Source organism: Thunnus thynnus, chromosome 3 (genome assembly GCF_963924715.1).
Source record: "Thunnus thynnus chromosome 3, fThuThy2.1, whole genome shotgun sequence".
Classification (NCBI taxonomy): Eukaryota; Metazoa; Chordata; class Actinopteri; order Scombriformes; family Scombridae; genus Thunnus; species Thunnus thynnus.
The window spans coordinates 20,747,270-20,770,539 of record NC_089519.1 but is presented as its reverse complement, the minus strand read 5'-3'; the positions used below and the strand labels follow the sequence as shown (position 1 = coordinate 20,770,539).

The window sequence follows — 23,270 nt, the reverse complement described above, 5'->3', positions numbered from 1 at the left end:
TGTGGTGAGTGGTGGTGAGGTCATGTTAACTGGTGGCAAGGTTGCATTGAGTGGTGGTGAGGTCATATTGACTGGTGGTGAAGTTGCTTTGAGTGGTGGTGAGGTCAGGGTGACTGGTGGTGAGGATGCATTGACTGGTGGTGAAGTTGCTTTGAGTGGTGGTGATGTCATGTTAACTGGCAGTGAGGTTGCATTGACTGGTGGTGAGGTCATGTTAACTGGTGGTGAGGTTGCACTGACTGGTGGTGATGTCATATGGACTGGTGGTGAAGTTGCTTTGAGTGGTGGTGAGGTCATGTTGACTGGTGGCGAGGTTGCATTGAGTGGTGGTGAGGTCATATTGACTGGTGGTGAAGTTGCTTTGAGTGGTGGTGAGGTCATGTTGACTGGATGTGAGGTTAGATTCACTTGTGGTGAGGTCAGGGTGACTGGTGGTGAGGATGCATTGACTGGTGGTGAAGTTGCTTTGAGTGGTGGTGATGTCATGTTAACTGGCAGTGAGGTTGCATTGACTGGTGGTGAGGTCATGTTAACTGGTGGTGAGGTTGCACTGACTGGGGGTGATGTCATATGGACTGGTGGTGAAGTTGCTTTGAGTGGTGGTGAGGTCATGTTGACTGGATGTGAGGTCAGATTCACTTGTGGGGAGGTCATGGTGGCTGGTGGTGATGTCATGTTAACTGGCAGAGAGGTTGCATTGACTGGTGGTGAGGTCAGGTTTACTGGTGGTGAGGTTACATTGACTGGTGGTGATGTCATATTGACTGGTGGTGAAGTTGCTTTGAGTGGTGGTGAGGTCATGTTGACTGGACGTGAGGTCAGATTCACTTGTGGTGAGGTCATGGTGGCTGGTGGTGAGGTTGCATTGAGTGGTGGTGAGGTCATGTTGACTGGTGGTGAAGTTGCATTGAGTGGTGGTGATGTCATGTTAACTGGTGGTGAGGTTGCATTGACTAGTGGTGAGGTCACGTTAAATGGTGGTGAGGTTGCATTGACTGGTGGTGAGGTCATGTTAACTGGTGGTGAAGTTGCATTGACTGGAGGTGAGGTCATGTTGATTGATGGTGAGGTCATGTTGGCTGGTTGTGAAGTTGCATTGACTGGTGGTACAGTTGTTTCAATTAGTATATATGTATTATATATATTAAAGTCTATAACAATTGATTGCTTTAGTAAAGTTGTTGAGTCTTATTGCATGGATGAGAAAACTGCTACCTAGACCTACTGTCATTTTATTGAGTAGTGGTGAATTTATGGTGATTGTTACAAACAGATTGAAAACTGCATTGGCAAACTGGCTGTGGGAGAAGATGCATTACCTGGCAGTGACATTGTGGTGAGTGGTGGTGAGGTCATTTTGACCGGCGGTGAGGTCATATTGACTGGATGTGAGGTTGAGTTGACTGGCAGTGATGTCATGTTGAGTAATGTAGAAGTTGCATTTCCTGTTTGAGATGTAGCATTACCAGGGTGGAGAATAATTAGGATTATATGTAAAAGTTAAGTGGATGTATGGACTAGATAGACGTATTACTTCCTATTTGTTTTGTTTATTTTTTCATTTTAAATGACCATTGCTGTGTAAAGTTCAACATTTCACTTTCTTATACAGCTGTTCATGATGTTTAACATGCAAAAATAATTTTATTTATTTCATTTTTTGAGAAGTTTAGGGCAGAGAAATTTATAATTTCAATTTGTTGATACAATTTTCATACAGTAGTCAGTGTACAGAATTTATCTGTGAGGTATTTCCATACCCAAATGAAACATTTGAAATTATTGACAAGAATTATTCCTAGTTATTTTATGAAAACAAATTGTCGTTGTTTAATGAGAATTTACAAAACAGGGAAAGATTTTCTTTTTGTTTTTCGTCTTACCTTCTAAGGGACTTGCACTTGTTGGAGTTGAAGGTTGGGCTGTGGTGGGGGCTTGGGTTGGTGTCTGCACAACTGAAAGTTTAAGTTTTAAATTAAAAAAAATGTCATATTTTCAACACATGGGCAATCGCAATTAAATTATTTTGTCATTGAATATACATTGTGTTGTAAGTGGATGTAATAAAAACTTTCAAAGTTAAGGTTTTCTTTTGAATCAGGGAATAATCAAACCAATTTACCAGTTGCAGAAATGGACGATGTATTGACGCTCAGGGAAAAGTTTGAGCTGGAAGCAGCAGCCACCAATGTGTCAGCAGCTGAACTGGCATTTGGCAGTGAATTCACCTCATTGAATATCAGGTCAACATCTGCCACAACGGATCCCTGCCTGTAACATAATATTTTTTGCATAATTATTGATCATCGAATGCCACATATTGATTAATTTTACCATTTATAAACTGTAACTGTAGTCATGACAATTATAACTATGTATAAATGAAAGAACAAATCAAATCAATTGATGAAACCTGACTACTGTCTTTTTTCATCTACTACAGCAAACCATTCGGTAAGAAGAGGCAATATTGTATACCTGAAACTGTTGATAACAGTTCGATTGAAACTCTCTCCATACTTTGTTGAATAAACCTTGTTGAGCTGTGAATGAAGTATATTAAAAAAACAAGTTAAATTTTTTCAAAACACATATGAGACAAGATAGCTGATATGTCACAAATATTCCATGTTATGTCTCTACTCTTATTTATTTCAAGGCCATAAAAGAGGTTGAAAATATATAAACTCACCTGTGTGGCTACTTTGTTTTCTAATTCCTTGAACACTGGTGAGGATTTGTTTTCAAGTTCTGGTGTAAAATCTTGCCGCAACTTAAATCCCAGCTTAATTTTTGGCTCTGGTGGTGGTGCAGCAGTTGTGGTTGTAGCTGGGGCACCAGTAGTTGTGATTCTTGGTGGTGCGGATGTTCCATTTACTGGTGGAGAGCTTGTGTTAGCTAGAAATGAATAAAAATAGTACAGCAAGACAAGCTGTGTTAACAAATATAAAATTACAAATAAAGCTGAAAGCAGCGATGTATGGGCCCTCACACCGCACACATGTCGGAGGGAGTGGCAGCTGTGGTATTGCTAATAGAGGTCGGTTGACAGGGCTCTGAATTTTCAGGATTATTGGACACTGTGTGAATGGGTAAAATATTAATTCCTGTGGGAAGGATGTGGCACTGGAGATGACATATTGGAAATTGTGTATACATTTGATGAACTATATGTCAATTAGGCTTCACTTCTTGTTGCCCATAGGCAACACAACATAAGTGAAATATTAATGCACTAGACAGCAATGTAGGAGATAACTAACACCTCCTCTGCCCAATATGTGGTGCAAGAGAACACCCACTATTTATAGGTCATGTTGATGTATATCATGTGTAGACCACACCATGTAAATTTCCTGTAAATCAGATGTTGGTCACATAAGGCTGACTTCCTGTCGTCAGAAGGTGGCACTTATCAATCATGAGAAATTTGGGGCAGATTAGACAATGTAAAGTGGAGTAACAACAACTATGTGTTTAATGTTTTGATGATCGGCATGCCATGCCAAAGGATTTCCACGAAGGCTCAAAAGCTTTGCAATTTAACATTGCAAAAAAGGTCTATAGATGTTAACTACCAAATTTAACGTTGTGGGGGTTAAATCTCTAGGTCAAATTTGTTAAAGTCCAACGCCTCTCAGTGGCTTCAAATGCAAAGCAGATTCAAAATGGATGACTTCCTGTTGGACTTAGGGTATGACTCCAAGAGGCCTTTTTTTTGGTCTGGAGATGGTACGTCTGCGTCATACATATATGTCAAAATTAAAGGTGGGGGCTTACACTCTGAAGGTTTTTATGGGTAGCCCTCAAGCAATTTTGCCACACCCATGTTCAAGACCCATATCAGATATCAAGTTTCTCCACTCCTGATGCATGTTCAAAGTTTCATTACTTTTTGAGCACCTCTAGAACCTCAAAACTGGTAAAAGTAATTAGGGCGTGCTATAGAGCTGATGTGAAATTTCCAAAAAAAGTATTATGTCCAGAAATGAGCAAGCAATTATCTCACCGAAGTTCATGAACATCCAAGAAACTTTATCCCAAGATGGCCCTTTGTTTAGGAGTGCTATGGAGCCCGGTGGTCATGCCCAAACCCAGTCACTACAGAACTTTGCAATATTCTGTGTTTCTGACATGTATGCCAGTCTTTTTGAGTTTTTTAGCATCCAAAGCCCCTCAAAAATGCAAGGGATCATTGGGCCACTTGCGTTTTGGTGCTCGGGCCCTAATTATAGTGCTAGCTAGGTGATAAAGACACCTTATGCAGATACATTTCTTAGTGTAGTGCCTACATTACCTAGTAAACTGACAATGTATTTACTGGTGGTGAAGCTGTGGTGATTGTTACCAACATTTTGAAAGCTGCATTGATATACTGGGTGTGGGAGAAGATGCATTACCTTGCAATGACATTGTGGTGAGTGGTGGTGAGGTTGCATGAACTGTTTGAGAGGTCATATGGACTGGTGGTGAGGTTGCATTGACTGATGGTGAGGTCATGTTGACTACTGTGGAGGTCACATGGACTGGTGGTGATGTCATGTTGACTGGTGGTGAGAACATATTGACTGGATTTGAGGTCACATTGACTGGTGGTGAGGTTATGTGGGCTGGTGATGAGGTCATATTGACTGGATTTGAGGTTGCATTGACTGATGGTGACATCATGTTGACTGATGGTGATGTCATGTTGACTGCTGGTGAGGTCATATTGACTGGATGTGAGGTTGGGTTCACTTGTGCTGAGGTTATATTGTCTGGTGGTGAGGTCATATTGACCTGTGGTGTGGTTGGGTTGACTGGCAGTGATGTCATGTTGACTGGTGGAGAAGTTGCATTTCCTGGTGGAGATGTGACATTACCAGGATGGAGAATAATTAGGATCACATGTAAAAGTTCATTGAATGTATGAGATAGACACATTCATTCCTACCTTTTTTTTGTTTGTTTATTCATTTTAAATGACAACTGCTGAGTGATATTTAAAATGTCATTTTCTCCAGCTGATCATGATGTTTAACATGCAAAAATAATTTATGTATTTTTACTTTTTGAGAACAAATTTTTAAAAAGAGAAATCTACAATGGTTTTGCAATTTCTTCATATCACAGTCAGTGTACAGATGTACCAGTGAGGTGTGTCCACAACCAGACATTTGAAATAATTATTAAAAAAAGGTATTGATGGATTTATTTTATAAAAATAAATTGTCATTTGTTAAACAGAATCTACAAAAGAGGGGGGAAAGTTCTCTTCTCTTCTCTTTTTTTTCTTTTTTACCTGACAAGAGATTTGCACTTGTTGCAGTTGAAGGCACAGCTGTGGTCAGGGTTAAAACTCTGCGAGGAGTTTGTTAAAGTACAATGCCTGTCAATGGTTCACTTTGCGAAAAAAATGCAAATCAGATTCAAAGTGGCATACATTTACATCAAATTTAAAAGTGGGGGCATGCACTTTGAAGTTTTTTAGGGGGAGCCCTTGAGCCATTTTGCCACACCCATGCCCAAGACCCATATCAACTATCACGTTTCACCACTTCTGATGCATGTGTAAAGTATTATTACTTTTCGAGCACCCCTAGCACGTCAGAAATGGTAAAAGTAATTTGGGGATACAGTAGAGCCAACGCCATGCCCAAGCCCAATTGTGATATCAAATCGAAATATTTACTAGTTCGAAAATGAGTGCAAACTTTTGTGACTTTTTGTGCATCCTGAGGGCCACAAATGTGTGTAAGTAAATGTAAAATGGAAATTGACACACAAAATCAAAAATGGCTAAAAAAAATCAAAAAAATGTATTATGTCCAGAAAGATGATAGCAATTATCTGAACGAATTTCATGAACGTCCAAATAACTATCCCAACATGACCCTGTTTTTGGGGGTGATATGGAGCCTGCTGGCCACACCCAAGTCCTGTCACTACAGATCTTTGCAATTTTTGCCAGTTCTGCCATATGTGCCAATTTTGTGAGTTTTTGAGTATCTCAAGCCCCTTAAATATGTAAGGGACCATTGAGCCCCTTGCACTTTTATGCTCAGGCCTTGACTATACTGCTATCAATGTGATAAAGACACCTCATGCAGCTGCATTTCTTAGTGTGGTGCTCATGTCACCTAGAAAACTGACATTGTATTGACTGGTGGTGAAGTTGTGGTGATTGTTACAAACATTCTGAAAATTGCATTAATAAACTGGCTGTGGGAGAAGATAGATTACCTGGCAATGACAATGTGGTGACTGGTAGTGAGGTTATATTAAGTGGTGGTGAGGCTGCATCCACCGGTGGTGAAGTCATGTTGACTGATGGTGAGGTTGCATTGACTGGTAGTGAGGTCATGTGGACTGGTGGTGCAGTTATATTGACTGGATTTGAGGTTGTATTGAATGGTGGTGAGGTTATATTGACTGGATTTGAACTTGCATTGACTGGTGGTGAGGTCATTTGGACCGGTGATGAAGTCATGTTGACTAGATGTGACGTTGGATTCACTTGTGGTGAGGTTATTATGTCTGGTGGTAAGGTCATATTGACCTGTGGTGTAGGTGGTTTGACAGGCAGTGATGTCATGTTGACTGGTGGTGAGGTTGCATTTACTGGTGGTGAAATCTTGACTGGTGGGGAGGTCATATTGACTGGATTTAAGGTTGCAAGGACTGGCGGTGAGGTCATTTGGACTGATGGTGAGGTTATATTGACTGTATTCAAGGTTACATTGAATAATGGTGACGTCATGTTGACTAATGGTGGTGTGGTTGGATTGACTTGCAGTGATGTCATACTGAATGCTGGTGAAGTAATATTGACTGGATTTGAGGTTGCATTGACTGGTGGTGAGGTTATGTGGACTGGTTGTGAGGTCATGTGGACTGTATTTGAGGTTATATTGACTGATGGTGACGTCATGGTGACTCTTGGCAAGGTCATATTGACTGGATTTGAAGTTGGGTTCACTTGTGGTGAGGTCATTATGTTTGGTGGTGAGGTCATATTGTCTTGTGGTGTGGTTGGTTTGACTGGCAGAGATGTGATGTTGAATAATGGTGAGGTGATATTGACTGGATTTGACGTTGCATTGATTGGTAGTGAGGTCATGTTGAGAGGTGGTGAGGTCATATTGACTGGATTTGAGGATGCATTGACTGATGGTGATGTCATGTTGACTGCTAGTGAGGTCATGTCGACTGGATGTGAGGTTGGGTTCACTTGTGATGAGGTTATTACGTCTGGTGGTGAGGTCACCTTGACCTGTGGTGTGGTTGGTTTGACTGCTGGTGAGGTAATGTGGACTGGTGGTGAGGTCATATTGACTGGATTTGAGGTTACACTGACTGCTGGTGAGGTTATGTAGACTGGTTGTGAGGTCATATTGACTGAATTCGAGGTTGCACTGGCTGGTGGTGAGGTCATGTGGACTGTTGGTGAGGTCATATTAACTGGCTTTGAGGTTGCATTCACTGGTGATGAAATGTTGATTGGTGGTGAGGTCATATTGACTTGATTTGAGGTCGAATTGACTAGTGGTGAGGTCATGTGGACTGTTGGTGAGGTCATATTGACTGTATTTGTGGTTGCATTGACTAGTGGTGCAGTCACATGGACTGGATTTGAGGTCTCATTGACTGATTGTGAGGTTATGTGGACTGGTGGTGAGGTCATGTTGACTGGATCTGAGGTTGCATTGACTGGTGGCAAGATCATGTGGACTGGATTTGAGGTTATATTGACAGGATTTGAGGTTATATTGAATGGTGGTGGGGTTATGTGGACTGGTGGTGAGGTCATGCTGACTGGATCTGAGGTTGCATTGACTCGTAGTGAGCTCATATTGACTGGATTTGAGGTTACATTGACTGAGGGTGAGGTCATGTGGAGTGGTGGTGAGGTCATGTTGACTGGATGTGAAGTTGGGTTCACTTGTGGTGAGGTCATTATGTCTGGTGATGAGGTCATATTGACCTGTGGTTTGACTGACAGTGAGGTCATATTGACTGGAGGTGAGGTCATGTGGACTGGATTTGAGGTTGTATTAAGTGATGGTGATGACCTATTGAACGCTGGTAAGGTCATATTGACTGGATGTGAGGTTGGGTTCACTTGTGGTGAGGTTATATTGTCTGGCGGTGAGGTCATATTGACCTGTGGTGTGGTTGGGTTGACTTGCAATGATGTCATGTTGACTTGTTGAGAGGTTGCGTCTCCTGGTGGAGATATGGCATTACCAGGATGGAAAATGATTAGGATTACATTTAAAAGTGCACTGAATGCATGAGTACATTTGAGAAGTAATTGTAAAGCAGAGAAATCTACATTTTTTTCGCAATTTCTTCATAATACTCTTATCATAGTGTACCGAATGTAACTGTTAGGTGTTTCCATACTCAAACATTTGAAAAAATTATTGAAAAGAATTATTGACACAGTTATTTTTTAAAAAAATTGTCATTGTTTAACGTAAATTTACAAAAATAGGGGGGAAAATTTTCTTTCCTTTTCTTTTTTTACCAGATCAGGGATATGCACTTGTTTGAGTTGAAGTCATAGCTGTGGTAGGGGTTAAAACTCTAGGAGGAGTTTGTCAAACTACACCTGTCAATGGGTTCACTTTGCGAAAAAAATGCAAAGCTGATTCAAAATGGCCGACTTCCTGTTGGACACATGGTATGGCTCCTAGAGGTATTTTTTTTGTATCGAAATGGTGCATATGTCTTCCAAATATCGTACATGTATGTGAAATTTAAAGGTGGGGGATTAGACTTTGAAGTTCTTTAGGGGTGCCCCTCGAACCATTTTGTCTCACCCATGCCTAACCCCCAAATCAGATATTACTTTTCATTACTTCTGATGTATGTGCAAAGTCTTGTGACTTTTCGAGTACCCCTAAGACCTCGAAAATGCTTAAAGCTATTAGGGGACGCGATATAGCTGATATTCCACTCCCAAGCCCAAGTGTGAATATGGGTGTAAAATTTTCTGAGTTTTTGTGTTTCCAAAGGTCCGAAATGTGTTTGTAAAATGAAAATTAATATGCAAAATTTAAAATGGTTGACTTCCTGTCAGGCGAAAATTTAAAAAAAAAAAGATTATGTCCAGAATGATGAGAACAATTATCTCACTGAATTTCAAGAACACTCAAGCAAGTTTTTCCTAACATGGCCCTGCGTTTTGGGGCGATATGGAGCCCACTGGCCACACCAAGCCCAGTCACTAGAGAAATTTGCAATTTTCGACAGTTCTGACATTTGTGCCTATCCTTGTGACTTTTTGACCATCACGAGCCCCTCAAAAGTGCAAGGGACCATTAGACCCCTGGCACTTTCGTGCTCGGGCCTCAATTATCGTGCTAGCAATGTGATAAAGACACCTTAGGTAGCTGCATTTCTTAGTGTAGTGCTCATCTTACCTAGAAAACTGACATTGTATTGACTGGTGGTGAAGTTGTGGTGATTTTTACAAACATTTTGATAACTGCATCGATAAACTGGCTGTGGGAGAAGATGCATTACCTGGCAATGACATTGTGGTGACTGGTGGTGAGGTTGCATGAACTGGTTGAGAGGTCATATGGACTGGTGGTGAGGTTGCACTGACTGGTGGTGAGGTCATGTTGACTGGGGGTGAGGTCATATTGACTGGATTTGAGGTTGCATTGACTGGTGGTGAGGTCATGTGGACTGGTGGTGAGGTCATGTTGACTGGATTTGAGGTTGCATTGACTGATGGTGACGTCATGTGGACTGCTGGTGAGGTCATATTGACTGGATGTGAGGTTGGGTTAACTTGTGGTGAGGTTATATTGTCTGATGGTGAGGTCATATTGACTTGTGGTGTGGTTGGATTGGCTGGCAGTGATGTCATGTTGACTGGTCGAGAAGTTGCATTTCCTGGTGGAGATGTGGCATTACCACGATGGAGAATAATTAGGTTTACATGTAAAAGTTCATTGAAGATATGAATTAGGTAGATTTATTACTTTCTTTTTGTTTGGTCTCATTTTTTCTATTTAAATGACAACTTCTGAGTTATGCTTAACGTAATTTTCTCATGCAACTGATCATGATATTTAAGATACAAAAGTAATTGATGTATTTTACTTATTGAGAAGTTGAAGGTAGAGAAATCTATGTTTGTGCATTTTCCTGGTACAATGTTCATATCACATTCACTGAACAGTGAGAAATGTTGCCATACAAAACTTTTGAAACGTTTCAAGTTATCGACAAGAAGTATTGATACAATTATTTCATAAAAACAAACTGCCATTGTTTGAAGAGAATTCACAAAAAAGCAGAAACTTTTTCTTATTTTTGTATTACCTGTTAAGGGAGCTGCACTTGTTGGAGTTGAAGGTTGGGCTGTGGTGGGGGCTTGGGTTGGTGTCTGCACAACTGAAAGTTTTAAATTAAAAAAATAATTTATATGTCATATTTTAAACACATAGGCAATCATTATTTAATTATTTTGTCATTGAATTCACAGTGTCTTGTAAGTGTATGTAACAAAGTTAAGGTTTTCTTTTTGAATCAGGGAATAATCAAACCAATTTACCAGTTGCAGAAATGGATGATTTGTTGACGCTCAGGGAAAAGTTTGAGCTGGAAGCAGCAGCCACCAATGTGTCAGCAGCTGAACTGGCATTTGGCAGTGAATTCACCTCATTGAATATCAGGTCAACATCTGCTACAACGGATCCCTGCCTGTAACATAATCATTTTTACATAATTATCAATCATCGAATGCTGTATACTGATTAATTTACCATTGTTTAACTGTAACTGTAGTCTACATGACAAGTATAAATATGTATAAATGAAAGAACAAATCAAATTAATCAATGAAACCTGACTACTGTCCTTTTTCACCTACTACAGCAAACCATTCAGTAAGAAGAAGAAGCAATGTTGTATACCTGAAGCTGTTGATAACAGTTCGATTGAAACTCTCTCCATACTTTGTTGAATAAACCTTGTTGAGCTGTGAATGAAGTATATTAAAAAAACAAGTTAAATTTTTCAAAACACATATGAGACAAGAAAGCTGATATTATGCCACAACTATGCCATGTTATATCTCTACTCTTATTTATTTCAAGGCCATAAAAGGGGTTGAAAATATATAAACTCACCTGTGTGGCCACTTTGTTTTCTAATTCCTTGAACGCTGGTGAGGATTTGTTTTCAAGTTCTGGTGTAAAATTTCGCTGCAACTTAAATCCCAGCTTAATTTTTGGCTCTGGTGGTGGTGCAGCAGTTGTGGTTGTAGCTGGGGCACCAGTAGTTGTGATTCTTGGTGGTGCTGATGTTCCATTTACTGGTGGAGAGCTTGTGTTAGCTAGAAATGAATAAAAAAGTACAGCAAAAGAGGCTGTGTTAACAAATATAAAATTACAAAATAAAGCTGCAAGCAGCGATGTACGGGCCCTCGCACCTCACGCATGTCTGAGAGAGCGGCAGCTGTGGTGTTGCTAATGGAGGTCGGGTGACAGGGCTCAGAATTTTCAGGATTATCGGACAGTGTGAATGGGTAAAATATTATTTCCTGTGGGAAGGAGGTGCCGGTCGAGATGACATATTGGAAACTGTGTATACATAGTTGATGTTTCAATTAGGCTTCACTTCTTGTTGCCCCAAGGTAATACTACATAAGTGAAATATTAATGGAGAAATACATTTACAAGATGGCAACTGACATGGATATACATTTTCATGAATATTGGACATTGCATGTAGGAGATAACACCTCCTCTGGCAAATATGTGGCGCTGGAGAACACCCACTATTTATGGGTGATGTCAATGTATATTGTGTAGACCACACCATGTAAATTTCTTGTAAATCGGATGATGTTTGTCACATAAGGCTGACTCCCTGTTGTCAGTAGGTGGCGCTTATCAAGCATGAGAAATTTGGGGCAGGTTAGACAATGTAAAGTAGAGTTAGAACATCTACATGTTAAATGTTTTGGGTAAAATTGATCATCAGCCAAAGGATTTCCACAACAGCTCAAAAGCGTCGCAATTTCACATCGCAAAGGTTTATAGATATTAACTACCAAATCTGAAGTTGCTCGCGTTAAATCTCTAGGACGAGTTTGTTTAAGTCCAATGCCTGTCAATGGCTTCACTTTGCAAAAAGATTGCAAAGCAGATTCAAAACAGATTACTTCCTGTTGGACTTAGGGTATTGCTCCAAGACGCGTTTTTTAAATCTGGAGATGGTACAGCTGTGTCCCAAATTTCGTATATATATGTCAAATTTAAAGGTGGGGGCTTAGAGTTTGAAGTTTTTTGGATAGCCCTCGAGCCATTTTGCCACACCAATGCCCAAGACACATATCGGATATCAAGTTTCGCCACTTCCGATACATGTGCAAAGTTTCATGACTTTTCAAGCACCTCTAGAACCTCAAAAATGGTAAAAGTAATTAGTGGGCGCTATAGAGCTGACGTGCCATGCCTAAGTCCAAGTGTGAGATCAAACTGAAGTATTTACTAATGTGAACATGGGTACAAAGTTTTGTGAGTTTTTGAGCATCCCCAGCCCCTCAAAATGCAAAGGATCATTTGGCCCCTTACACTTTCGTGCTCGGATGGGCTCTGATTATAACGCCAGCGATGTGCTAAAGACACTTTATGCAGATGCATTTCTTAGGGTAGTGCTCATGTTACCTAGTAAACTGACATTGTATTTACTGGTGGTGAAGTTGTGATTGTTATGAACATTTTGAAAGCTGCATTGATAAACTGGCTGTGGGAGAAGATGCATTACCTGGCAATGACATTGTGGTGACTGGTGGTGAGGTTGAATTAACTGGTGGTGAGGTCATTTGGAGTGGTGTTGAGGTTGCATTGATTGGTAGTGAGGTCATTTTGACCAGTGAGGAGGTTGCATAGACTGGTGGTGAAATGTTTACTGATGGTGAGGTTGCATTGACTGGTAGTGAGGTCATATTGAGTGGATTTGAGGTTGCATTTACTGAAGGTGAGGTCATGTGGACTGGTGATGAGGTCATATTGACTTGTGGTGTGCTTGGTTTGACTGGTGGTGAGGCAATGTGGACTGATGCTGAGGTCATATTGACTGGATTTGATGTTACACTGACTGCTGGTGAGGTTATGTAAACTGGTTGTGAGGTCATATTGACTGAATTCGAGGTTGCACTGGCTGGTGGTGAGGTCATGTGGACTGTTGGTGAGGTCATACTGACTGGCTTTGAGGTTGCATTGACTGATGGTGACATCATATTGACTGCTGGTGAAGTCATATCGATTATATGTGAGGTTGGGTTCACTTGTGGTGAGGTTATTACGTGTCGTGGTGAGGTCACGTTGACCTGTGGTGTGGTTGGCTTGACTGGTGGTGAGGTTATGTGGTTTGGTGTTGAGGTCATGTTGACTGAATTTGAGGTTAAATTGACTGATGGTGACGTCATGGTGACTATTGGCGAGGTCATATTGAGTATATGTGAAGTTGGGTTCACTTGTACTTGTAGTGAGGTCGTTCTGTCTTTTGGTGAGGTCATATTGACTTGTGGCGTGGTTGGATTGACTTGCAGTGATGTCATATTGAATGCTGGTGAGGTTATATTGACTAGATTTGAGGTTGCATTGACTGGTGGTGAGGTTATGTGGACTGGTTGTGAGCTCATATTGACTGAATTTGAGGTTGCACTGACTGGTGGTGAGGTCATGTTGACTGGATTTGAGGTTACATTGACTGATGGTGACATCATGGTGACTCTTGACGAGGTCATATTGACTGGATTTGAAGTTGGGTTCACTTGTGGTGAGGTCATTATGTCTGGTGGTGAGGTCATATTGACTTGTGGTGTGGTTGGGTTGACTGGCAGGGATGTGATGTTGAATAGTGGTGATGTCATATTGACTGGATTTGAGGTTGCACTTAATGGTGGGGAGGTCATATGGACTGGATTTGAGATTGCATTGACTGGTTGTGAGGTCATATTGACTGGGTTTGAAGTTTCATTGACATTTGTTGAGGTCATGTGGACTGGTGGTGAGGTCATGTTGACTGGATGTGAAGTTGGGTTCACTTGTGGTGAGGTCATTATGTCTGGTGATGAGGTCATATTAACCTGTGGCGTTGTTGGTTTGACTGGCAGTGAGGTCATATTGACTGGATTGGAGGTTGCATTGACTGGAGGTGAGGTTATATTGACTGGATTTGAGGTTGCATTGACTGGTGGTGAGGTTATGTGGACTGGTTGTGAGCTCATATTGACTGAATTTGAGGTTGCACTGACTGGTGGTGAGGTCATGTTGACCGGATTTGAGGTTACATTGACTGATGGTGACATCATGGTGACTCTTGACGAGGTCATATTGACTGGATTTAAAGTTGGGCTCACTTGTGGTGAGGTCATTATGTCTGGTGGTAAGGTCATGTTGACTTGTGGTGTGGTTGGGTTGACTGGCAGGGATGTGATGTTGAATAGTGGTGACGTCATATTGACTGGATTTGAGGTTGCACTTACTGGTGGGGAGGTCATATGGACTGGATTTGAGATTGCATTGACTGGTTGTGAGGTCATATTGACTGGGTTTGAAGTTTCATTGACATTTGTTGAGGTCATTTGGACTGGTGGTGAGGTCATGTTGACTGGATGTGAAGTTGGGTTCACTTGTGGTGAGGTCATTATGTCTGGTGATGAGGTCATATTAACTTGTGGCGTTGTTGGTTTGACTGGCAGTGAGGTCATATTGACTGGATTGGAGGTTGCATTGACTGGAGGTGAGGTCATGTGGACTGGATTTGAGGTTGCGTTCACTTGTGGTGAGGTTATATTGTCTGGTGGTGAGGTCATATTGACCTGTGGTGTGGTTGGGTTGACTTGCAGTGATGTCATGTTGACTTGTTGAGAGGTTGCGTCTCCTGGTGGAGATGTGGCATTACCAGGATGGAAAATGATTAGGATTACATTTAAAAGTACACTGAATGCAGGATTACTTTTTGAGAAGTAATTGTAAAGCAGAGAAATCTACATTTTTTTTCACAATTTCTTCATAATACTCTTATCATAGTGTACCGAATGCAACTGTTAGGTGTTTCCATACTCAAACATTTGAAAAAATGATTGAAAAGAATTATTGATACAATTATTTCATAGACACAAATTGGCATTGTTTAGATCTACTCTAGATTTACATCAGATATCACGTTACATTACTTCTGATGCATGTGCAAAGTTTTGTGACTTTTCGAGTACTTTTCGAGGTCGAGTACTTAAGACCTCAAAAATGCTTAAAGCTATTAGGGGACACAATAGAGCTGACATGCCACACCCAAGCTCAAGTGTGTTATCGCGTCGAAATATTTACTAGTGTGAACATGGGTGTAAAGTTTCCTGAGTTTTTGTGTATTCGAAAGGTCTGAAATGTGTTTATGAAATGTAAATTGACACAGGAAATTCAAAATGGTTGACTTCCTGTCAGGTGAAAATTTTCGAAGAAAAATCATTTGTCCAGAATGATGAGAGCAATTATCTCACCGAATTTCCTGAACACCCAAGCAACTTTATCCCAACATGGCCCTGCGTTTTGGGGAGATATGGAGCCCACTGGCCACACCAAGCCCAGTCACAAGAGACATTTTTGACAGTTCTGACATTTGTACCTATCCTTGTGACTTTTTGACCATCACAAACTCCTCAAAAGTTCAAGGGACCGTTAGACCCCTGGCACTTTTGTGCCTGGGCCTCAATTATTGTGCTAGCAATGTGATAAAGAAACCTCATGCAGTTGCATTTCTTAGTGTAGTGCTCATGTCACCTAGAAAACTGACATTGTATTGACTGGTGGTGAAGTTGTGGTGATTGTTACAAACATTTTGATAACTGCATCGATAAACTGTCTGTGGGAGAAGATGCATTACCTGGCAATGACATTGTGGTGACTGGTGGTGAGGTTGCATGAACTGGTTGAGAGGTCATATGGACTGGTGGTGAGGTTGCGCTGACTGGTGGTGAGGTCATGTTGACTACTGTGGAGGTTGCATTCACTGGTAGTGAAATGTTGACTGGTGATGAGGTCATATTGACTGGATTTGAGGTCGCATTGACTGGTGGTGAGGTCATGTGGACTGGATTTGAGGTTGCGTTCACTTGTGGTGAGGTTATATTGTCTGGTGGTGAGGTCACATTGACCTGTGTTGTGGTTGGGTTGACTTGCAGTGATGTTATGTTGACTTGTTGAGAGGTTGAGTCTCCTGGTGGAAATGTGGCATTACCAGGATTGAAAATGATTAGGATTACATTTAAAAGTACACTGAATGCAGGATTACTTTTTGAGAAGTAATTGTAAAGCAGAGAAATCTAAATTTTTTCTAAATTTCTTCATAATACTCTTATCACAGTGTACCGAATGTAACTGTTAGGTGTTTCCATACTCAAACATTTGAAAAAATGATTGAAAAGAATTATTGATACAATTATTTCATAGACACAAATTGGCATTGTTTAACATGAATTCATGAAAAAAGGGGGAAAACTTTTCTTTCTTTTTCTCAGGAATATGCCCTTGTTGGAGTTGAAGTTATAGCTGTGGTAGGGGTTAAAACTCTAGGAGGAGTTTGTCAAACTACACCTGTCAATGGGTTCACTTTGCGAAAAAAATGCAAAGCTGATTCAAAATGGCCGACTTCCTGTTGGACACATGGTATGGCTCCAAGAGGTATTTTTTTATGTATCGAAATGGTACATCTGTGTTCCAAATGTCGTACATGTATGTGAAATTTAAAGGTGGGGGATTAGACTTTGAAGTTCTTTAGGCATGGCCCTTGAGCCATTTTGTCTCACCCATGCCTAACACCCATATCAGATATCACGTTACATTACTTCTGATGCATGTGCAAAGTTTTGTGTCTTTTCGAGTACCCTTAAGACCTCAAAAATGCTTAAAGCTATTAGGGGACACAATGGAGCTGACATGCCACGCCCAAGCTCAACTGTGATATCTCATCAAAATATTTACTAGTGTGAACATGGGTGTAAAGTTTCCTGAGTTTTTGTGTATTCGAAAGGTCTGAAATGTGTCTATGAAATGAAAATTGACACAGGAAATTAAAATGGTTGACTTCCTGTCAGGTGAAAAATTATTTGTCCAAAATGATGAGAGCAATTATCTCACCGAATTTCATGAACACCCAAGCAACTTTATCCCAACATGGCCCTGCGTTTTGGGGAGATATGGAGCCCACTGGCCACACCAAGCCCAGTCACAAGAGAAAATTTTGACAGTTCTGACATTTGTGCCTATCCTTGTGACTTTTTGACTATCACAAGCTCCTCAAAAGTGCAAGGGACCGTTAGACCCCTGGCACTTTTGTGCCTGGGCCTCAATTATTGTGCTAGCAATGTGATAAAGAAACCTCATGCAGTTGCATTTCTTAGTGTAATGCTCATGTCACCTAGAATACTGACATTGTATTGACTGGTGGTGAAGTTGTGGTGATTGTTACAAACATTTTGATAACTGTATCAATAAACTGGCTGTGGGAGAAGATGCATTACCTGGCAAAGACATTGTGGTGACTGGTGGTGAGGTTGCATGAACTGGTTGAGAGGTCATATGGACTGGTGGTGAGGTTGCACTGACTGGTGGTGAGGTCATGTTGACTACTGTGGAGGTTGCATTCACTGGTGGTGAAATGTTGACTGATGATGAGGTCATATTGACTGGATTTGAGGTCGCATTAACTGGCGGTGAGGTCATGTGGACTGGTGATGAGGTCATATTGACTGGATTTGAGGTCGCATTGACTGGTGGTGAGGTCATGTGGACTGGCGGTGAGGTCATGTTGACTGGATTTGAGGTTGCGTTGACTGATGGTGACGTCATGTTGACTGCTGTCGAGGTCATATTGACTGGATGTGAGGTTGGGTTTACTTGTGGTAAGGTTATATTGTCTGGTGGTGAGGTCATATTGACCTGTGGTGTGGTTGGGTTGACTGGCAGTGATGTCATATTGACTGGTTGAGAAGTTGCATTTCCTGGTGGAGATGTGGCATTACCAGGATGGAGAATAATTAGGATTACATGTAAAAGTTTATTGAATGTATGAGTTAGAGAGATTTATTACTTCTTTATTGTTTGGTTTTATTTTTTCTATTTAAATGACAACTGCTGAGTTATGCTTAACATGTCATTTTCTCATGCAGGTGATTATGATAATTAAGATAAAAAAAGTGATTTATGTATTTTACTTATTGAGAAGTTGAAGGTAGAGAAATCTATAATGTTTGTGCAATTTCCCGGTACAATGTTCACATCACAGTTACTGAACAGAGTGTACGTGTGAGGTCTTGCCATACTCAAGCCTTTAACACATTTCAACTTATCGACAAGAAGTATTGATACAATTATTTTTTAAAAACAAACTGACATTGTTTAAAGAGAATTCACAAAAAAAGCAGAAACTTTTTCTTCTTTTTGTATTACCTGTTAAGGGAGCTGCACTTGTTGGAGTTGAAGGTCGAGCCGTGGTGGGGGCTTGAGTTGGTGTCTGCACAACTGAAAGTTTAAGTTTTAAGGTAAAATATTACATCATATTTTAAACACATAGTTCAAACATAGGTGCAAAGTTTCATGAGTTTTTGAGTTTTTGAGCATCCCAAGCCTCTCAAAATGCAAGGGATCATTCGGTGCCTTGCACTTTCGTGCTCAGATGGGCCCTAATTATGACGCCAGCGATGTGATAAAGACACTTTATGCAGATGCATTTCTTAGTATAGTGCTCATGTTACCTAGTAAACTGACATTGTATTTACTGGTGGTGAAGTTGTGACTGTTATGAACATTTTGAAAGCTGCATTGATAAACTGGCTGTGGGAGAAGATGCAATACCTGACAATGACATTGTGGTGACTGGTGTTGAGGTTGCATTGATTGGTATTGAGGTCATCAGGACTAGTGGGGAGGTTGCATGGACTGGTGGTGAAATGTTTACTGATGGTGAGGTTGCATTGACTGGTAGTGAGGTCATGTGGGCTGGTGAGGTTGCATTGACTGGTAGTGAGGTCATGTGGGCTGGTGATGAGGTCATATTGACTGTATTTGAGGCTGCATTGACTGAAGGTGAGGCAATGTGGACTGGTGGTGAGGTCATGTTGAGTAGATGTGAGGTTGCATTGACTGATGGTGACATCGTGTTGACTGCTGGTGAGGTCATATTGACTGGATGCAAGGTTGGGTTCACTTGTGCTGAGGTTATATTGTCTGGTGGTAAAGTCATAATGACCTGTGGTGTGGTTGGGATGACTGGCAGTGATGTCATGTTGACTGGTGGTGACGTTATATTGAGTGGATTTGAGGTTGCATTGACTGGTGGTGAAATGTTGATTGGTGGTGAGGTCATATTGACTTGATTTGACGTCAAATTGACTAGTGGTGAGGTCATGTGGACTGCTGGTGAGGTCATATTGATTGGATTTGATGTCACACTGACTGGCAGTGATGTCGTGTTGACTGGTGGTGAGGTTATATTGACTGAATTTGAGGTTGCATTCACTGGTGGTGAAATGTTGATTGGTGGTGACGTCATATTGACTTGATTTGAGGTCGAATTGACTAGTGGTGAGGTCATGTAGACTGGTAGTGAGGTCATATTGACTGGATATGAGGTTGCGTTCACTTGTAGTGAGGTTATTACATCTGGTGGTGAGGTCATGTTGACCTGTGGTGTGGTTGGTTTGACTGGCAGTGATGTCATGTTGACTGGTGTTGAGGTTATACTGACAGGATTTGAAGTTGCACTGACTGCTGGTGAAGTTATGTACACTGGTTGTGAGGTCATATTGACTGAATTCGAGGGTGCACTGGCTGGTGGTGAGGTCATGTGGACTGGTGGTGAGGTCATATTGACTGGCTTTGAGGTTGCATTGACTGATGGTGACATCATATTGACTGCTGGTGAGGTCATATCAACTGGATGTGAGGTTGGGTTCACTTGTAGTGAGGTTATTACGTCTAGTAGTGAGGTCACATTGACCTGTTGTGTGGTTGGTTTGACTGGCAGTGATGTCATGGTGACTGGTGGCGAGATTGCATTCACTGGTGGTGAAATGTTGACTGGTGGTGAGGTGATATTGACTGGATTTGAGGTTGCATTGACTGGTGGTGGGGTTATGTGAACTGGTGGTGAGGTAATATTGACTGTATTTGTGGTTGAATTGACTAGTGGTGAGGTCACATTGACTGGATTTGAGGTCGCATTGACTGGTGGTGAGGTCATGTGGACTGGTGGTGAGTTTATATTGACAGGATTTGAGGTTATATTGAATGGTGGTGAGATTATATTGACTGGATTTGAGATTGCACTGACTGATTGTGAGGTCATGTGGACTGGTGGTGAGGTCATGTTGACTGGATCTGAGGTTGCATTGAGTGGTGTTGAGGTTATGTGGACTGGTGGTGAGGTCAAATTGATTGGATTTGAGGTTGCATTGACTGATGGTGATGTCATTTTGACTGGATGTGAAGTTGGATTCACTTGTGGTGAGGTTATTATGTCTGGTGATGATGTCATATTGACCTGTGGTGTGGTTGGTTTGACTGCCAATGATATCATGTTAATAGGTGGCGAGGTTGCGTTCACTGGTTTTGAAATTTTCACTGGTGGTGAGGTCATATTGACTGGATTTGAGGTCGCATTGACTGTTGGTGAGGTCATGTGGACTGGATTTGAGGTTGTATTGACTGATGGAGATGTCAAGTTGAATGTCGGTGAGGACATACTGACTGGATGTGAGTTTGGGTTCACTTGTGGTGAGGTCATATTGACCTGTGGTGTGGTTGGGTTGGCTTGCAGTGATGTCATGCTCACTTGTTGAGAGGTTGCATTTCCTGGTGGAGATGTGGCATTACCAGGATGGAAAATAATTAGGATTACATTTAAAGGTGCATTGAATGCATGAGTACTTTTGAGAAATAATTGTAAAGCAGAGATATCCACAATATTTTCGAAATTTCTTCATCTGATGTTCATATCACAGTGTACAGAATGTACCTCTGAGGTGTTTCTGTACCCAGACATTCGAAAAAATGATTGACAAATGGTATAGTATGTGTCCCTAATTTCATACATGTATGTGAAATTTAAAGGTGGGGGATTAGACTTTAAAGTTCTTTGAGGGCGGCCCTTGAGCCATTTTGTCTCACCCATGCCTAACACCCATATCAGATATCACGTTTCATTACTTCTGGTATATGTGCAAAGTTTTGTGACTTTTCGAGCACCTCTAGGACCTCAAAAATGCTTAAAGCTATTAGGGGATGCGATAGAGCTGATGTGCCACGCCCAAGTTCAAGTGTGATATGAAATCGAAATATTTACTTGTGTGACTATGGGTGCAAAGTTTCCTGAGTTTTTGTGTATTCCAAAGGTCTCAAACGTGTTTGTAAAATGAAAATTAACACACAAAATTCAATATGGTTGACTCCCTGTCAGGTGAAAAATGTTCGAAAAAAATTATGTCCAGAATGATGATGGCAATTATCTCACCGAATTTCATGAACACCCAAGCAACTTTATCCCAACACGGCCCTGCGTTTGGGAACGATATGGAGCCTGCTGGCCACACCCAAGCCCCGTCAATACAGAACTTTGCAATTTTTGCCAGTTCTGACCTGTGTGCCTATCTTTGTGACTTTTTGACCATCACAAGCCCCTCAAAAGTGCAAGGGACTGTTGGATCCCTGGCACTTTTGTGCTTGGGCCCCGATTATCATGCCAGCAATGTGATAAAGACACCTTATGCAGCTGCATTAATTAGTGTAGTGCTCATGTTACCTAGAAAACTGACATTGGTGGTGAAGTTGTAGTGCTTGTTACAAAGATTTTGAAAACTGCATTGATAAATTGGCTGTGGAAGAAGATGCATTACCTGGCATTGACATAGTGGTGACTGGTAGTGAGGTTACATTGACTGGTGGTGAGGTCATGTTGACTACTGTGGAGGTTGCATGGACTGGTGGTGATGTCATGCTCACTTGTTGAGAGGTTGCATTTCCTGGTGGAGATGTGGCATTACCAGGATGAAAAATAATTAGGATTACATTTAAAAGTGCATTGAATGCATGAGTACTTTTTGAGAAGTAATTTTAAAGCAGAGAAATCCACAATATTTTCGAAATTTCTTCATCTGATGTTCATATCACAGTGTACAGAATGTACCTCTGAGGTGTTTCTGTACCCAGACATTCGAAAAAATGATTGACAAATGGTATAGTATGTGTCCCTAATTACATTCACTGTGTATAGAATGTACCTGTGAGGTGTTTCCATACCCAAACATTTGAAAAAATTATTGACAAGAATTATTTACACAGTTATTTTATAGAAACAAATTGTCATTGTTTAATGTGAACTTTTTAAAAAGGGAGGGGGGGATCTCTTTTCATTCCTTTTTTTTTTACCTGATAAGGGATATGCACTTGTTGGAGTTGAAGGTATAGCTGTGGTGGGGGTTAAGACTCTTGGAAGAGTTGTTAAAGTATGCCTGTCAATGGCTTCATTTTGGAAAAAAAATGCAAAGCAGATTCAAAATGGCCGACTTCCTGTTGGACTTACAGTGTGGCTCAAAGAGGTATTTCTTAATGATGGAAATAGTACATCTGTGTCCCAAATTTCATACATGTCAAATTTAAAGGTGGAGGATCAGACTTTAAAGTTCTTTAAGGGTGGCCCTCGAGCCATTTTGTCTCAGCCATGCCTAACACCCATATCAGATATCACATTTCATTACTTCTGATGCATGTGCAGTTTCATGACTTTTCAAGCACCCCTAGGACCTCAAAAATGCTTAAAGATATCAGGGAACGCTATACAGCTGACATGTCACACCCAAGCCCAAGTGCAATATCAAATCGAAATTTTTACCAATGTGAATATAGATGCAAAGTTTCTTGAGTTTTTGTGTATTCCAAAGGTCTCAAACATGTGTTTGTAAAATGAAAGTTAACACGTGAAATTCAAAATGGTTGACTTCCTGTCAGGTGAAACATTTTCGAAAAAATTATGTCCAGAATGATGATAGCAATTATCTCACCGAATTTGAACACCTAAGCAACTTTATCCCAACACGGCCCTGCATTTGAGGGGCACTGAGGAGCCTGCTGGCCACACCCAAGCCCCTTCACTACAGAACTTTGCAATTTTCATTGGTTCTGACATGTGTGCCTATCTTTGTGACTTTTTGACCATCACAAGCCACTCAAAAGTGCAAGGGACCATTAGATCCCTGGCACGTTCGT

General features: G+C 41.0%; 1 protein-coding gene across 4 annotated transcripts in view; it reads right to left on the bottom strand.

Moving 5' to 3' along the window:
• LOC137179763 (mucin-2) overlaps positions 1 to 22,048 on the bottom strand; it is a 48,370-nt gene extending 26,322 nt beyond the window's left edge. For 2 of the 4 annotated variants that reach the window (XM_067584704.1, XM_067584703.1), the window contains exons 1-11: positions 21,902 to 22,048; positions 18,459 to 18,530; positions 11,130 to 11,335; positions 10,914 to 10,978; positions 10,553 to 10,701; positions 10,321 to 10,392; positions 2,693 to 2,898; positions 2,479 to 2,543; positions 2,123 to 2,271; positions 1,884 to 1,955; positions 1,320 to 1,445 (exon numbers count right to left, since the gene is read on the bottom strand). In XM_067584704.1, the coding sequence (XP_067440805.1) occupies positions 1,320 to 1,445; positions 1,884 to 1,955; positions 2,123 to 2,271; positions 2,479 to 2,543; positions 2,693 to 2,898; positions 10,321 to 10,392; positions 10,553 to 10,701; positions 10,914 to 10,978; positions 11,130 to 11,335; positions 18,459 to 18,530; positions 21,902 to 22,001 (1,282 nt within the window). In that variant the 5' untranslated portion in view covers positions 22,002 to 22,048. Of the gene's footprint in view, positions 1 to 1,319; positions 1,446 to 1,883; positions 1,956 to 2,122; positions 2,272 to 2,478; positions 2,544 to 2,692; positions 2,899 to 10,320; positions 10,393 to 10,552; positions 10,702 to 10,913; positions 10,979 to 11,129; positions 11,336 to 12,771; positions 12,855 to 18,458; positions 18,531 to 21,901 lie in introns of those variants that run through there. The other 2 variants (XM_067584706.1, XM_067584705.1) reach the window with 2 other exon arrangements.
• Positions 22,049 to 23,270: the final 1,222 nt, after the last annotated feature.